The sequence below is a fragment of the Coturnix japonica genome, chromosome 2, assembly GCF_054131305.1.
Source record: "Coturnix japonica strain WE chromosome 2, WE-NBRP24, whole genome shotgun sequence".
NCBI classification, from domain to species: Eukaryota; Metazoa; Chordata; class Aves; order Galliformes; family Phasianidae; genus Coturnix; species Coturnix japonica.
In genome coordinates this window covers 131829632-131845618 of record NC_140664.1, presented here as the reverse complement: position 1 = coordinate 131845618, position 15987 = coordinate 131829632, and the positions used below count along the sequence as shown (strand labels likewise).

Sequence of the window (15987 nt, the reverse complement as noted above, 5' to 3'; positions counted from 1 at the left end):
TTGGGCTCAGCCCATATAACAGCAGCAAGCCCTGTGCTGGCACGCTGCTCCCTGCAGAACTGCAGGCTGAACATAAGCTGCTAGGGGAAGGTATGACAGCTTTGACACTTAGTGCTTTGTCTACCACAGGGTAAATGCTCAGTAGCACATGTACAAAATGGATCTTGCAGAGGATCATAGAATGAGTTGGAAGGGACACTTAAAGGTCGTCTGATCCAATTCCCTGCAGTGACAAGGGACACCTACAGCTCCATCAGGTGCTCAGAGCTCCATCCAACCTGACCTTGAATATCTCCAGGGATGAGGCATCCACCACCTCTCTGGGCAACCTGTGCCAGTGCTTCACTGCCCTTACTGTAAAAAAAAACACTTTTAGAGAAGCTTTCATGCAGGCACAGCCCTCTAAATAATGTTCCCTTTTTCATACTAATTAAGAGGCTGCAGAATCCTTACATGAAGCAGGAAAGGGCTTCTAATTGATGTCAATACCCCACACTGGAAAGGCGAGCAGCTGCACCAATCCTTACACGTGACAAGCTGGTGGAAAACAGTGGGATTTGCATTAGGTGCCTTTAGCTGCTAGCCGGATGCTTGGGGTTATTTTAGCTATGCAGCAGAAAGTTTCCCACTTAAAACTAGGCAGTAGTACCCCCTCACAGCTATTATCACTGCTTCCATTTTTGTTTTCTTTTAAGCTGACCGATGATGTTTTTCCCTTTCTCTGTTTTTTGTATCAATATTAACAGGGCAGTGAAGTCTGGTTTTCAGCTTTGGCCTGAGCGTGAGGCTGATAAATCATCCCCAGTCCTTTTGGCAGGGCTTTAGCTCTGCACCTGAGCGCTCCAAGTTCTCCAAGCTTCTGAACTTCCCATTTTCCATTGTCCCGTGCAGGGGGGGACGATGAGCTGATAGCAACCGTGCTCCGAAAGCGCAAACGCAAGCAGGTCTGCCCTGTTAGTAAAGGTGTGCAACTCAACACCGTGCTCCCAGCACATCTGGGATCGCTTGGTTCGCGCTGTGAACTCTGTGTGCTGGGGGCTGCAGCCTGGGAGCAGCTGCCAAATGCAAACGGCAGAGCTTTCGGCACAACGACTCCTTGAGTGTCAGCACAGAATCACAGACTATCCCAAACTCAAAGGGACCCATAAGGCTCATGGAGTCCAACCCCGGCTCCACACAGCAGCACCCAAACCCAGCCCTTCTCCAGGGCTGCTCTCCAACCTTTCATCCCCCAGTCTGAACATACATCTGCACTAATATCCAATACATTAGTTGCCCTTTCCCAGGTCCAGAATCTGACACTTGCTCTGGTTCAGTTTGATAGGACAATTAGATCCATAGGTCACTTTTCCAGAAGGCTTGGGCTCTTTGGATGGAACAGATTGCAGGAAGTCATAGGTAGAGATGTGACTTCACCCCCTGGAGGAGCTCCCTTCACCCTCTGGTGATGCTCATGTATCCCTATTGGCACCAACATATCTTCAAACTCATGGGCTAGGACGTAACGCTTGGTTGACTCGTGAAAACTAGTGCGTGGATGGGAGGCTTTAAAGTGAAAACATTTAGAAATGGCAAAGAAACATGAGGTAACTGGAAGGAAAGGTGCACGGCAACACTACAAATAGAGACCCTTTATGAATGGTTCTATTAAAGCCTGCTGTCAGTAGCAGTGAAATGAATGTTTCGTTTCCAAATGTGAAAGGTTTCTGAGCATGGCACAGTTTTCCACTAAGAATCAGCTGAAGCTGGGAAGGGAGGAGTGCATGGCTTTGCTACAAAGACAGGAGATCCAGATGAGTGTACTCAGCTTCACCTTGGGAAAAGAAAATCATCCTACTTTCATGTTCTAAGCTTCCACCTTATGCACAAAATCATCTCCTCAGCCAAAGCCTTACATTCTGGATGGATGTTTTTTCCTTAATCTCTATTTCAGCTTGCTCTAAAAGCATCAACGAGATGATTCTTACTTTCCAGATTTCCCCACCTAAATGGTTAGATCAGATGGAGGCAGCAGCCCGCTGCTACAGCACTGAGTGGGTTTGGCTTTCTTGTCTGCAGTCTGAAGGCAATATGGGAATGTCGCAACCCCATTGATGCTTCTGGCACTGCCCTTCTCTGGGTCTGGGAGCTCAGAGCACCCCTTGAGCTGCTGAAGGAGAAACAGACCTTTCTTCTTAGTCAGGTTTTGACACCCCCATGGATGCTGAGCGATGCTTCTCCTAAAATGGCTCCTGCAGGGAGGAGCTGGGGCTGCCCAAGGCTGATGCAGAGCTATCTGAGCCACGCTGAGCTTTCTCCAGTGTTATTCCTTCACTGATAAAATGGATGCTCAAATATCAGATCTGGGTGTAGTAAAGAGGAAGTTCTGGAAGAGCCAAGGAGTGGCTCTTCCACTTTCAGGCATTTTGCCATTTCCCCAACTAATAAAAGAGCTTCCCACCTTAAATCAACCAGCACCACAGGGGCCTGTGCAGTAACTGAGGCATCATCTCCAGACAGATGGTCAGTGGAAGAACTGAGCTACCTGGATGGTTGGGACACACAGTCTGAATCCACTGAACAGCACTTGAGTATGAGCTGAAGGTTAAAACATGGATAAAGCGTACAAGTTTTGTAACAACAGACCTTGTTATCCCATATAGCTGTTACTCCAGCTCCTCAATAGTGATTAACAGTGGCTGTGATCCTTTCAGCAGAGGTCACCAAGGCAAATGAAAAGGCACAAAAAGCTGGAAAGAGCAGCTGGGTGATGAAGTGGAGGGCAGGGAGAGGTGATGCTGCTGGCACGCGCTGTCCCAGCAGAGTGCCCACAGGGCAGAGCTTGGTGCTGGGATGCTCAGGGCAGGACTGCAAGGGCAGCAGCTTTCTGCCTGGCATTGCCCCCATCTGCTTCTCCTCATAACCAAGAGTAAGTGAAAGTGGGAGCTTGGACATCTTCTGGTCTCAGTCAGGTATTCCAGGGAAGATGGGGACTAAAAGGTGGAAAGAAGCAGGAAAATCCCTGAAGAAGAGCAGGAGATGGGAGATGGGGAGGGAGGAAGGCAGCTCAGACAGCGGAAACCACTGACTTGTGCTGCTGGATTGCTGTCTTAATTACCCCTGGCAAAAGCACAGTGATTAACATCACTGACTGCAGACAACCTTTATGTAATTAGTCATTAACATTTCTAAAATTGCACCCACCTGCTGCAGCAATACATGCTTTAGAGATTCATCATGTCGAAGCCTGGAATGAGCCATCAGCTGTCTGTGTAGGGCGCTGCACGTTGCCAGCTGCTGTTACGCTGCAGAAATCAGCAAGGGGAGCCTTCCACTCACCTTCCCATAAAGGCACCCGGGGACACAGGGCTCCCAGCTGGGCTCAGCCCTGCACCCCATCCCCAGGCTGCAATCTGTACCGCCTGCTTTGGTTTGTGCTTCAGGAAGATGCAACCACAGCCCCCTACAGGGACAGGAATTCTCCATCCCTATGGTTTGGGCAGGGGGAGGCAGAACAAGGGGTGCTGCTGCAACCATGAGCCCCAGCTGCCAGCAGTTACAATCGGCCAAGAACATCAGCAGAGGTCCTGTGAATAATAACTCCAAATGATGGGTTAATTAGGGGAAACTGTGATGTGTTTGCTAATATCCTGCAGGCAGTAAAATGGAGTTCAGCTTCCAGCTACACATTGAGGAGCTCTGTGGGGCTTTACAAAAGCAAGAGCTCGTTGTTCTCTTCATCTGCTGATGTTGGAGAGCATCAGTTAGTCAGCAGTTAGAGATGACTCAGAGAAACCTGTGTCTTTACCAAAAGGAAGCTGGCAGCCAAGGTTTGATCATCTTTCTTTGTGATCAGACAAGGATTGCTCTGATCTCCTGAATACCGTGAGCAATTCCATCCTATAAAGGCACTTCCATTGCTTCACCAACGACAGCCCCAGGGCTCAGTGAGCTGAAGCTGTTCAGTTCCCAGAGCATATTCTTCATGGCAAGAAAAAAAGTAAATCAGAAGTTGAACTACTTGGTCTTCAGAGGAACCTTCCAACCCCTTCAATTCTGTGATTCTATGAAAGCAAAAAGTCATAGAAAAGGCTAAAATGCCTAATCTCATCCAGGATAACTCCAATACCCCTTAGCTGGAATGCTGACCACATGAAAACCGGTTAAAATTACAAACAAAACACCAACCTGCTGTACCGCGGTCACCAAGCAGCTCCCAGAATCATACTCAGCTGCCATTGAACTATGGGCAGACCTGAATTCTGGGAGCAGAATGGAATTTGCTCATCCCACACAATGCCAAAGAGAGACCACGTTTCCCTGCCAGCTTCTTACTCCATCGTTCATTCTGTATGTCCATTCATGGGATTCAAAAGGGGCACTGAGATCCCTTCCAGCCCCAACCATTGTATGATTCCATGAGCCATGGGTGCCACCAGCAGGGAAAAGGCACTGCAGGTGGTTGTGTTGGATGGGATCTTCCTGAGCACTGCATGAAAACTGTATTTAATCCATTTAACTTTGGATGAGTGGAGGAGTCTGGGCTTCAGAAATAATCAATAGTCCTTCTGCTGGTGAGGAATTCCATCCCCAGAAGTTTCATGGGGGATTATATATTTATGGTTTCCCATTTGAAAGACTTTTAGCAGGTTTACCTCGACCATATGGCTCCTATTTGGGTTCTTTTGTTTTAGCACTTAATGCTTATGAAATTGCCAGTTAATGACATCCATGCCTAAAGCACGGTGCTTTTTTTTTTAAAGGAAAACCTCTTCTCCAGGTCCTTGTTCATACCTCACCACTCCTCGAGTAGGACAGGGAGGCTTTAAGAGCCCTGCTACCTCCTGAGGATGGGTGGGGAAACAAATAGCGTCATTAAATCACAACTGAGGGGATAAGATCACTATTGAGCACTAGGTTAGAGCCATGCTGGGCTATGTGTGGGGATACTCAGTTGGGCAGCGTAGGATAATGGGGTCCCCCCTTATCCATCTCCACATTTCTTTTATCACTCTGTTCGTGAGCCTCGGCCCTTCAAAATGGAAAATCCCAATTAAAAGGATTTTCTCCCCATTGGAATCACCACCTTTGCATCCCACCGTGAGAGGGGCCGCCGGGTGACTGCAGTATGTTTAATTCCTCTGTGCCCCCTTCTCGTTCTCTTCTCCCCCTTCCCCTCCTCTCGGTTTTGGAAACACCTGGTAAGCTGTAAAATGATTTACGAAGTGAAAGTGTTAAATGAGGCCACCAGCTGTAAGACTGACAGAGCTTTATGAGTTTTATTAGGTGCCCTATTATGGAAAATAAACTTTAATCCGTCCATAAAAACAGAATCTGAAAAACATATTTGCCCTTGTAGTCTGGAACACTGAAGGTATTCTTGTAGGGGCCGGGCTTTAAAAAGATTAATTTTATTGAGACAGACACAATGCACCGACAGCGCTTTGATAACGGAGCCCGGCAGCGGCTGCCCGCACCCTGCGCGGCTTTTGCATGGGCACACAGCTCTGCGGCGTGTCGGTGTGGTTAATTAGCGAGGGGTTAATTGGGTATTAATGGGTGAAGTGTGGTTCTTTTTGAGGGTGCGATCTCAGGTCGCCATTGATAGATACATATATATTTAAAATGTAACTTCTTACTCTTCTTTTCTCCTTATTATGACTATTACCGTTATTCAGAATAACGAGGCAAGTTGTCCGATTCCGGGTATTTCGGGGGAGGTGCAGATGGATCTCAGCCATAGAGGCAGATTTGGGCTCCGGGGCAGAGAAGCCGCCGTGCTGCGCCGAAGTTGCGCACTGAAAATCGCACATTTGAGACTGAAAATCGCAAATCCATCTTTCCTTTCCTTCCCTTTCCTTTTCCTCACTTCTTTTTCTTTTCTCGCTTTACGTTTCCCAAACCCCGCGGCCTGCAGACGAAAGGAAATCGTTGTATCAATTGAAATCAGAGCCCGTAACGCGATTGTTTCCCTGCAAGGGGAGCAGGCATCGATCAGCCTAAATCAAGTTTTCCCTCGATCAGGTTTTTTGACACCTGGGATCTGCCCAGATTTATGCTCTACCCCGGGAACGGCTTTGAATTACAGCGTATTCCTGCGGAGTGTCGGGCAGCGAAGTCATAAATAACAGCAGTGCCGCTAAATCCCATCACGGGGAGCGACGCTCGAAGCAATCCGGGATCGGGATGGGGAAAACTGGGCTGCACTCCGCGGAACGGGGGAAGTGAAGGTTAAGGAGGGACTGTGAAAAAGATGCTTTAAAAAGAACGACAATAATTAAATCAGAATTCGAATAACAATAGTAACAATAAGAAACAAAAAAAGAATTAAAGCATATATGATTTTTTAAATGCACGAAATCAAAACATAACACGGATCTACGTATAAAACGTACGAGGGGGAAGCAGGATGCGTTCCACAGAATCACAGAATGACCCGGGTTGGAAGGGACCTCAAGGATCATGTAGTTCCAACCCTCCTGCCTGGCAGGGCCACCAAACATACACCTTTACTAGATCAGGTTGCCCAGGGCCCCGTCCAACCTGGTCTTGAACACCTCCAAGGACGGGGCATCCACAACCTCCCTGGGCAGCCTGGAGTTCCGGAGGTCTTTAGCCCCCTTGTCCCCCATACAAGCGGTTGCACCCGAGCTGCGCGGCTGCGGCTCCGCCGCTCGTTGGCGAGGTTGAGCCCCGGGGAGCAGGCGGGGCTGAGGCAGTGATTGTATTTAAATACCCTCTAATTGAGCAGGGGAAGCGACGCCGTGACAAGGACCGATTGATCCGCGGATTTATTAGAGAGAGGAATCCCGGAGCGGCCGCGCTTGGCCCGTCGGAGGGGCTCTTTTCAGCCCCGGGAACCCCTCGTCCCTTTGTACGATCCCCTCTCGCCTTCTCAAAAGGCGAATTAACGCCGCTTTGGATCCGCAGATCCACAAGTGGGGGGAATCGCACGTCAGATAGCCCCAGTCCCAACGAGACGAACTCATCCCCACAGTACAAAACGCTCTTTATTTATATTCGTCCCCCCCACCTCACAGCAGGAGGGGCTGGGTAATAATTTAGCATGCATAAGTAGAGGAATTCATTATTATTATTATTTTCTTTATAAATACGATATACAAAAATAAAGACAGTATCGAGATTTGCAGCAGTTTTAACGTTCATGACATAAACACTTTTCCCGATATATGGTAAGAAGGAAACGGTTCCGATGGGGCAGGGCGGGGGGGCTCGAGTCGTGGCCGCTTCTCAGTCAATAATAACACTGTGTGAATCCTCCCCCGCATTCGGCAGACGGGAGATCCCCTTCCGCGTCCCCCTCGGAGCAGGGAGGGATGGGAGCACGGGATGGGGAGAGGGGCCAGGAGGCTCCGTTGCAAGGGGCGGCCCCGACGGGGAGGCTGCGGGCTCACTGCGGTTGTGCAGGGGGTGGCGGGGGTGCTCCGGGCCGCCCCCCGGGCTGCGAGTCCTCCTCGTCCGCCTCGGAGCAGTCGGAGGAATGGTAGGGGCAGCACTGCCCGGCCTCGGCCTCCTCTTCCTCCTCTTCTTCCTCCTCGTCCTCGGGCTCGCTGTCGGGCAGCTCCCGCAGCCGCCTCCCTCCGCCTTTCTCCGGGCCAGGCAGCAAAAGCTCCTCGGCCGCTTTGTCCTCTCCTCCTCCTCCCTTCTGCTTCTCAGCCTCCTGTGCCGCCTGCTCCTTCGCCTTTTTGCTGCGCTTCCATTTCATGCGGCGGTTCTGGAACCAAATCTTCACCTAGAAACGGGAGACAACCTCCTTATCCACCGCCCCTCGGCCTCACCCCCCCCCCGTGCCTTCCCCAATCCCCCTTTTTTATTTTCCTTTTTAATTACCCCATTTTTTCCTTATTTCCCTCCCCACCTGCGTCTCGGTGAGCATCAGTGAAGTGGCCACCTCGAATCGCTTGGGCCGGGAGAGGTACTTGTTGAGCTTGAACTGGTGCTCCAGCTCCAGCAGCTGTTGGCTGGTGAAGGCGGTGCGCGGCCGCCGGCACTTTCCCAAGAGGTTGGACTGAGCCTGAGCTGCGGGAGGGAGAGAAGAAGGGGGAAACGTGGCCATCAGCTCCGGTCGGACCCGACGGCCACCACGGGTGGGACGGGGGCGCAGAGGAGAGAGAAGCGAGAGGGGAACAGAGGAGCGGTGGTGGTGGGGATCCCCTGTAGGGCCGGAAAGGGGTGGGGAACAATAAATAAAATCAATAGAAATAAGAAAAATTCCTTCGTTCTCCCCAGGGCCGCACAACGAAGCGCTGCCGGGGATCGCGGCGAAGCGGCGTCTCCCGGGAGTGGCGATTTGTTGCGTTTAACGCGTTAAGCAAAGCCCGGCGGCGGCAATTAGAGGGATGCGTTAATTAATCCTAACCCCAATGGACGGGATGCTCTGGTTTAACCCTAACCCAGAGCCAAGGGATGCGGCAGCGGCCGCATTCGGTAGCGCACCGTTAAGGGCTGAGATACTGGAAATGCCTCGGAACGAGGGATAAACAAATTCTCTATATTACAGATATGTGCCAACGTTCCCGTTTTAGAAACGATCCAAATGGAGGATTTCATTAACATAAACTAAAATGCAGGAAGGTACAGCGCGGTTCTCACCGCAGTTCGGCACTTTCGATCCTTCGCTTTAGCAAACAGGGATGGCAGCGGAGGCCCGGAGGTATTTTCGCACCGCGGTGAGATTCTGCCATCCCTATTCCTCCCCCCTTCCGCCCCTATTTGAGGGCAGCGCTGGGACAGCGCTATTCTATGGTCCCCCCCTCCCCGTCCCTGAACGCCGCAGTCCAAACAACCCCAACCCGAGAGCAAACAATGGGGTTTTGTCTCCGCGAACGCGAGCAGAGCGTGGAAAAAAAATCCATATCTATTAAAAATCGGGGCTGCTTTTGGCATCGCTCCGGCAGCGCTCATAGACCTGCTCTTATCCCGCGGCCCTTCGTTACCTCCAGCAAACGCGCAACACCCCGAGCTCAGAGGAAGGTGTTGTAAAGCCGGTTAAAGAAACAAATAAAGCGTAAATAAGCACAAGGGTGATGCTGGGGGGGAGATGCCCTCTCAGCACATGGGATTGATCCTATGGAAGGAATAGTGCGGGACTGCGGGCGGATATCCCCGTTATCATAATAATTGATTGAAAATAGTAAGAATAACACAGTCGGCCAGCGCAGCTCGGATAGGGAGGGTTTAAGGGAAGCTTCGGGAGCCGGGGAGCGAGCAGCTCATACTCACAGCCAAAGTCGGGCATTTTGGGCAGGATCATGCCGGCCGTGCTCGCTCGCAGCCACTGGTCCAGCTGGAAGGTGCCGGCGCTCAGCTTGATGGGGTCGGCGGAGGGATGCGCGGGGTGCGCTCCCTGCACTTGCGAATAGGAATAAGAGAGCGCCGGGTGCTGCCCTCCCAACGCCGGGTACCCGTACACCGGGTGCCCGTAGAGGCCCGGCCCGCCCGGCCCCGCGGGGTGCAGCCCCAAGGCGTGATGCTGCGGGTGGCCGCCCCCGGGTCCCCCCCCGGCCAGGAAGGCGGCTTTGGGCAGCAGAGCGCAGTGAGCGGGCAGCAGGCGAGGAGGAGACGGGCTGTCGGTGCGCGGGCAGTCGGCGGGGAGCTCGGAAGAGGAGGAGGAGGATGAAGACGACGACGACGACGAGGATGAAGACGGAGGGCTGCCGCCGCCGGAGCCGCCGGTGACCAGGGCCAGCGGAGCGCTCTGCGCCGCCGCCTTGGGGGGATCGACAGCCAACAGCGCGTCGATACGGAAATTTTTGGATTTTTCCATGGAGGCGGCGAAAAGAACCGGGAAGAACCGGGACTCACCGCGGCCCGGGCCGCGTCTCCCGGCGGCGGGGGCGGAGTGCGGCCGGGCGGCGCTGAGCGCCCCTTCAAGGCCCGCAGGCGGATCCCATTGGGCCGCTCCGCCACCGCCTCCATTGGATGTAGCGGGAGCCGGGGGTCGCCATTGGCCGCACCACGCACCTGTCACGGGTGGGGGCCGCCCCCACCGACCACCCCCCACCCCCACCCTCATCTTTTCCTTTTTCTACTTTTCCTTCTTTATTTTTCCCTTCCTTTTCCCTCTTTTCTTCCTCCCGTTTATCTTTTTTTTTTTTTTGCCCTCCAGTTTTCACCTTTTATTTCTTTTATTTTTTCTTTCTCTTCCACTTCTTTCCTTCCATTATTTGTCCTTTTCATTTTCCTTTTCCTCTTCCTTTTATTTCCGTCTCATCTTTCTCCCTTTTCCCCTTTTTCTCTTTCCCCCTTGGTCTCTTTTCTTTCTCCTTCCTCCCCGTTCCATTTTCATCTCGTATTTCTCTTTACTTTCCCTCCCCACCATTTCCTTATTCTTTTTTTGTTCTTTTTCCATTTTATTTCCCCCCCTTATTTTCTCATTTTTTTCCTTATTTCCCCCTTTTTCCTTTTCTTTTTTCCTTTCCCGTTTTTCTACTTCATTTCCATTTCATCTCTTTCTTTTTCTCTCCTCTCCTCTCCTCTCCTCTCCTCTCCTCTCCTCTCCTCTCCTCTCCTCTCCTCTCCTCTCCTCTCCTCTCCTCTCCTCTCCTCTCCTCTCCTCTCCTCTCCTCTCCTCTCCTCTCCTCTCCTCTCCTCTCCCTCTCCTCTCCTCTCCTCTCCTCCTTTTCTCTATTCCCTCTTTTACTTTCTCCTATCCCTCTTTTCCTCTTTTCCCCTTTCCTTTTCCTTTCCTTCTCTAACATCCCCCACCGCTCCTCCCTCTCAGGACACCCCGCACTCCCGCAGCTCCCACCTGTGTTGATCCAACGCCCTCCCGGGGCCCAACAATGCCCCGTTATCTCAGCGGCGATAGCAGCGCTCCTCCTCTCCCCCCCCCCACACCTCGTTGCTCCCTTTGACCCCCCCGTGCCCGGGACACGCCGACCCCTCCGCTCCCTTTAAGGGCTCCCCGGGACAGCCCCGTGGGAACGGCCACAGCCCCGTTTGGGGTTGAAGGAGCCCCTCGGATCCCCGGAGACGCTCCTCATCTCAGTTCCTAAACAAAACGCGTCCTACAGCGCGACATTTTGTACATGAGCTAATGATACACGAACCCCCCCCTGATAGATGTGACACCCCCGGGATGGCTCTAAATGAGCCGCCCGCATCGACTGCTGATAATGGCGAGTTTATGAAAGCAATTTCGGTGCGAGCAGCGCAGGGTCTGCTCGGTGTAATCAGGCTACTCGGCTAATGGACGGGGCGGGCGGAGAGCTATTGACACTCCGCTGCCCTTAACCTGTTTCCCAATAAAGCTGATTGGTTTTTGTCAATTCATCAGCTCACCGCTCTCGCTGCGACTGCATCAAAGCCGGATTTGCTCAGGGGAAATCAACAAGTCGCTGCGGGGGAGGTGCGGGGGGTTGCGGGGTTCAAAGCCGGTCTGGGGGTCTGCCCGGAACGGGGAAGCGTGGGACAGGCAGGGACGGTGGCAGGGCTGGGTGAGCCCCGGGTCCCCTCCTTGAGTCCCTCCTCGGGGAGCTCTCCCTGGGTCCACCCTAAGTCCTATGGGGTCCTCTCCTTTGGTGCCCTCATTAGGTCCCCCTCCTGGGTCCTCCCCACTGTGACTCCTCTCGGTGTCCAGCCCAGGTCCTATTAGGTCCCATCCCTGGGTGCTTCTCCCCTATGGTTCCCTTCCATGGGTCTCCCCCCCGGCTCCCCTCCCAGTAAAACGATACGTCGGAGGTGTCAGCCCAGTGAAGAGGGGCTGGGCTGCAAAAGGGCCGCTCGAAACCCTCCCGTCTTTTCCGCACCACACCATCCACCGGGGGGGGGAAAGCTGTTAGTTCCTGCGGGTGTAGGCCGTGATATCGGGATATTTCCCTTTCAAAACTATTTGATTTCTTTGTTTGCTTGTTTGTTTTTTTTTTCTCTCTCTTTTTCCTTCAAACCAACTTCCACAGTCCCGTTCCTCGCACTCCCCACGGTTTCGTTTCGTTGTTGTCCAAATGGCGTCACCGTTGCCAAAATCGCACCTCTGATTCTACTCCTTCCACAATCCCCGCACCGGACTCCATTTATTTACGACACGTCCTTGTTTTACTGTGTTATTACTTTATTCTCCTGGACTAACGAAAGCCCGACGGCCCCCGCTCGCCCCCCAGCACCACCCGTGCGCGGCCCCTTTAAGCGCCCAGCGCCGGCCCCGCAGTCCACCCCCCTTCAATTTAATTTCATTAAAACAGAGCATGAATATTTCTATTAAACCTAAAATGAAATATGAAGCCATTTAGACTCTGCCTGCACCAATCACGCAGATTTATGGCTTTTATTCATCACATCAAGAGCTGGGAAAAATGAATTTTCTTCACCCAGGAAGGAAATAAAACCCCTGCCTTGGTCATTTCCAGAAAGCTGTTAATTTGCCCGTGTGGTAATTACTTTCACAATTAACTAAAATACAAATCAATCTGACAAATCGGGTTAGTTTATATATTAATTAGCCGCCTTAAATTTATTCATTATGAAAAGACAATTTCAGAGGACCCCGGGTGTCTGTTTTATCGCCATAAATTAAGGTTAGGAAATGGGGGCAGATAAAATATCCCCCTTATCGGAGGGCGGGGAGGACGCGGGGAGCAGCTCCTGCTCCGCGGGCGCGCAATGGGCGCGGGGTCCCGAGGGAGGGGCTGGATCCTCTCCTTCTCCCCTTCCAACCCCCCCCTGGGCTGCGCTGATTTAACGCCTCATCGATGGGATCATCGGCCGCCTTTTAGCTCGTGATCTTTATAAATGTCCCGCTATTAAATTAGAAAATGATTCTCTCCTCGTTTAATTGTATTCTTTCGTTTCTTATTTCCAATTAATTAGTCCTATCGACGTTGCAATATTTTAAATGACTGGAGTCCGTTTACAGTTTAAAATATATGGGTCAGCACATGCGATTTTAGACTCGGCAGAACTATATAATGCGGCTTTTAACTACTCCGCTCTCATACGTCTTCAACATCTGCCCGAGCGCAGCGTCGAGAAACGCGGCGCGGATGTCTCGCACTGCGCGGATTTTGCGCGGGGAGGATATTTCGCCCTGCGCGGATTTTGCGCGCCCCGCGCAAGTCCCTCCCGCGGGTGCTGAGCTCAGCGGAGCCCGCAGGGAGCTGTGGGGGTGGGTTCTGGAGATGGTTCTGCCCAGCTCTTCGCGACCGACAGCGGTGGGGGCGGTGCTGAAGGTGGGAAGAAACAGCGCGATTTGGGGAGAATCGTGGGGCTGCGGCAGGGGATGATCCGATGGCTGCCCTAAAAGCCGCAGGGTGTCCCGGCTGAGCTCATCCCTCGCTTGTGTTGTCCCGTCCCATCTCAGAGCTCTGCCCCAGTGCCGCTTTTGGGGCTTCACGTCGTCCAGGTTCGGGACCGCTGGGGCCCCCGTGTGCGTGTCAGAGGGACGGCATAAATGTCACCCCGGATATAAGATGAATCTTAAGGGCAGATTCGTAATGTGACAGACGCTGTTGTCTCCTGGCCTGGGCTCCAGCGGTCCCTCCCATTCGTGGGGGCTCAGAAAGCACCAAATGCGGCAAATCCCCAATGCGGGCCACTCCCAACATCAATTGTACCCACTGTCATCAGAGTGGCATCAATCACAGCGACTTTAGGAGACAGTGGGATGTGATTCCACGAGGCTGTCGTTGTGATGTAGCATTGATTAATGCCCGTTCATAAAATGATATAAAATTTACTTCTATTCTATCATTCAGCCCCAAACCGCATCCCAGCCCATATTTCACACCCGTGTTAATGTAAATGCTCAGTGTTGGAGGGTGATGGTGATGGTGTACGTGGGGCTGTGTGGAGGGGTTTGCAGCAGGGGCAGGAAGAGGTTAGAGAAATTATTTCCATAGCAGAAAATTGCTGTCTGCTCTAAATTATTCCAGGTGCTGTGGGGTCAGAACGTGCCTCTGTCCTTCCATTCCATGTGGAAGAGGGGAGATGTAGATATCTGCACTGGGCAGAAACCTGATGGTATGGGGCAATGTTGTCCCTGTGGGCAAGAGGCAGCAAGCCCCTGTGTGCTGCTTCTGCCTGGAGTGATCCTTGGGGCTCTGCATCCTTAATCGCTCTATGATCCCCATCACAATTTGCTCACATTCAGATGGGATTTGATCTGACCCAAGGACTCTGGCTCTCAACACATAAAAAATCCAATGGTTTGGTAGTGGAGCCCACACTGGGAGCTACAGGTAATGGATACCTGTAGCTCCTCCATTCCCTTTGGCTTTTAGCTCATTGCTCAGAGTGTGTTCAGCCAGACACTTTGCTCTCTCATTGGGTTTCTGGATGCTGAAGGCTCTGCTTGGCACCGGGCCTGCTCCGAAATAGCTCATGCTCTTTTATTTCCTTTTTCTTCTTTTTTAAGCCACATACCAGGGATGGTGATGTGCATTCATAATGCTGTGCGAGCCGGGATCCAGCTCTTGCAAAAAAGATCAAACTGGGGAAGCAGGGAGGAGGCTGTGCAGGGCTGCAGGGGCTGGAAAAATAAAGAACAGAAAGGCTGAAAGTTGACATCTGGATAAGGAACGGTGGAGAATTCAACATTTGTTGCTTTATTGTATGCAATTTAGGTACAGATAATAGATAATAGAGAATCCACAGGATCGCTTGATGGGAAATCTATTGACGATCCAATTTTTCTTTGCAAAATGTATGCAAGGACCACAGTTTTGGTTTAACAATAAATTCAGCTTTGAAGAAGCATCTGATTCAAACCTCTGCTTTTTTCTTTTCTAATGGCGTTCACACTTATTAATACCTGTCTCGCCAGCTAAAGAGGTTTTTAAAAGAGTGCGCCGGGTGTTCTGCAATTAGAGTGGCCGTCTGCCCTTTATTAAAACTCCATTAACCTTTACATTAAAATACATTTAGAATGCAGACGCGCTGAAAATATCCAGCACAAATAACAGAGATAAATCGGAGTGGTGTCCCTGCTTTGCTGGCTGCTTTGTGCAGAGCGTGGCAACTCGTGGCACCTCCAAGCTCCTGGGGGCAGGTAGCATCATAGCATCAATTTGCCTGTGCTGAGGATGGGAAATAATTACAAGGAAGTAATGGAATTTAACACCAGCTCTGATTAAGATGCTGTAGAACACGATCTTGTTTATAGCAGGCTAGAAAGTCAATTAAAGTTCATATTATTAATTTTGGAACTAATTGCTTTATTTTAGGGGCAGAACTACTTTGCTTTGCTTATGCGTTTCTTGATTACAGCAGTGGCGTGCCAGAGGGATCCAAGTAAATACAACGATGGGAGGTTTTCTCAAAATATTCTGATAGATTTGGATTAAATTCAAAGTATTTCCAGTAGATCCTGTCACAGTGCTCCCCAGAGCCTCGTGTCTGTCTGTAAGGAGCGAGAGAGGCAGCACTCCCCTGCCTGAGTTACTGCTCCTGCGGGCAGAGCTGCCAACGTGCTCTGTCAATAAATATCCCCCAAACACCCCTTCTGCTTCTCCTTTCTGAGCTCACCAGGTTTGATCAGCAGGGGCTAAAGTTCCTGAGCTGATATATCTGCCTGATTTTTGAAGTTATATTTAAATTCAGGCACCACCATCTCTGCCCTATTGGTGTGGTGTCCTCACTCCTGTTGAACGATGATTTATGGCTGCACACAGGGCAGATCAGTTCCCCTGGCACGGGAGCAAACCTCCTGTCACTGACCCCACAAACCCAGCCCTGGTCCATGTCATAAAACTGTCCAAAGCAGAAACTTCGTGAGCTCTGCAGTCCAGATCCTTGGGTTCATCTTTGCTTCCCTCCCTTTAGCTGCTGTGTGCAGAGAGTAGTGAGAAGTTGGACAGTGATGGGAGGGTGAAAAGGGATGAGGATAGGATGAGAATGGCAGGGGGATGGGATGGGGATGGGATGGGAATAGGATAGAAATAGGATGGGAATGGAATGGAGATAGTGTGGGGATGAGGATGGCATGGGGTTGGTATGGGGATGGGGATGGTGTGGGGATGGGAATAGAAATGAGAGTAGGAATGGAGATGGGGA

General features: G+C 51.4%; 1 protein-coding gene across 1 annotated transcript; it reads right to left on the bottom strand.

Moving 5' to 3' along the window:
- Window positions 1-6971: 6971 nt before the first annotated feature.
- Window positions 6972-9858, bottom strand: MNX1 (motor neuron and pancreas homeobox 1). The gene is made up of 3 exons (XM_015852810.3): window positions 9223-9858; window positions 7859-8019; window positions 6972-7732 (listed from the first exon to the last, which is right to left on the bottom strand). Exons 1-3 carry the CDS (start codon window positions 9764-9766, stop codon window positions 7391-7393), a joined length of 1047 nt encoding a protein of 348 aa, XP_015708296.2. The 5' UTR covers window positions 9767-9858; the 3' UTR covers window positions 6972-7390.
- Window positions 9859-15987: the final 6129 nt, after the last annotated feature.

Excerpts from the sequence above, each read along its gene's own strand:
- MNX1 (XM_015852810.3), bottom strand. The coding sequence starts at position 9,766 with ATGGAAAAATCCAAAAATTTCCGTATCGACGCGCTGTTGGCTGTCGAT. Across the intron at positions 8,020-9,222 it reads CAAAATGCCCGACTTTGGCT|CTCAGGCTCAGTCCAACCTC; the intron begins GTGAGTATGAGC and ends TCCCTCCCGCAG. Across the intron at positions 7,733-7,858 it reads TGATGCTCACCGAGACGCAG|GTGAAGATTTGGTTCCAGAA; the intron begins GTGGGGAGGGAA and ends TCCCGTTTCTAG.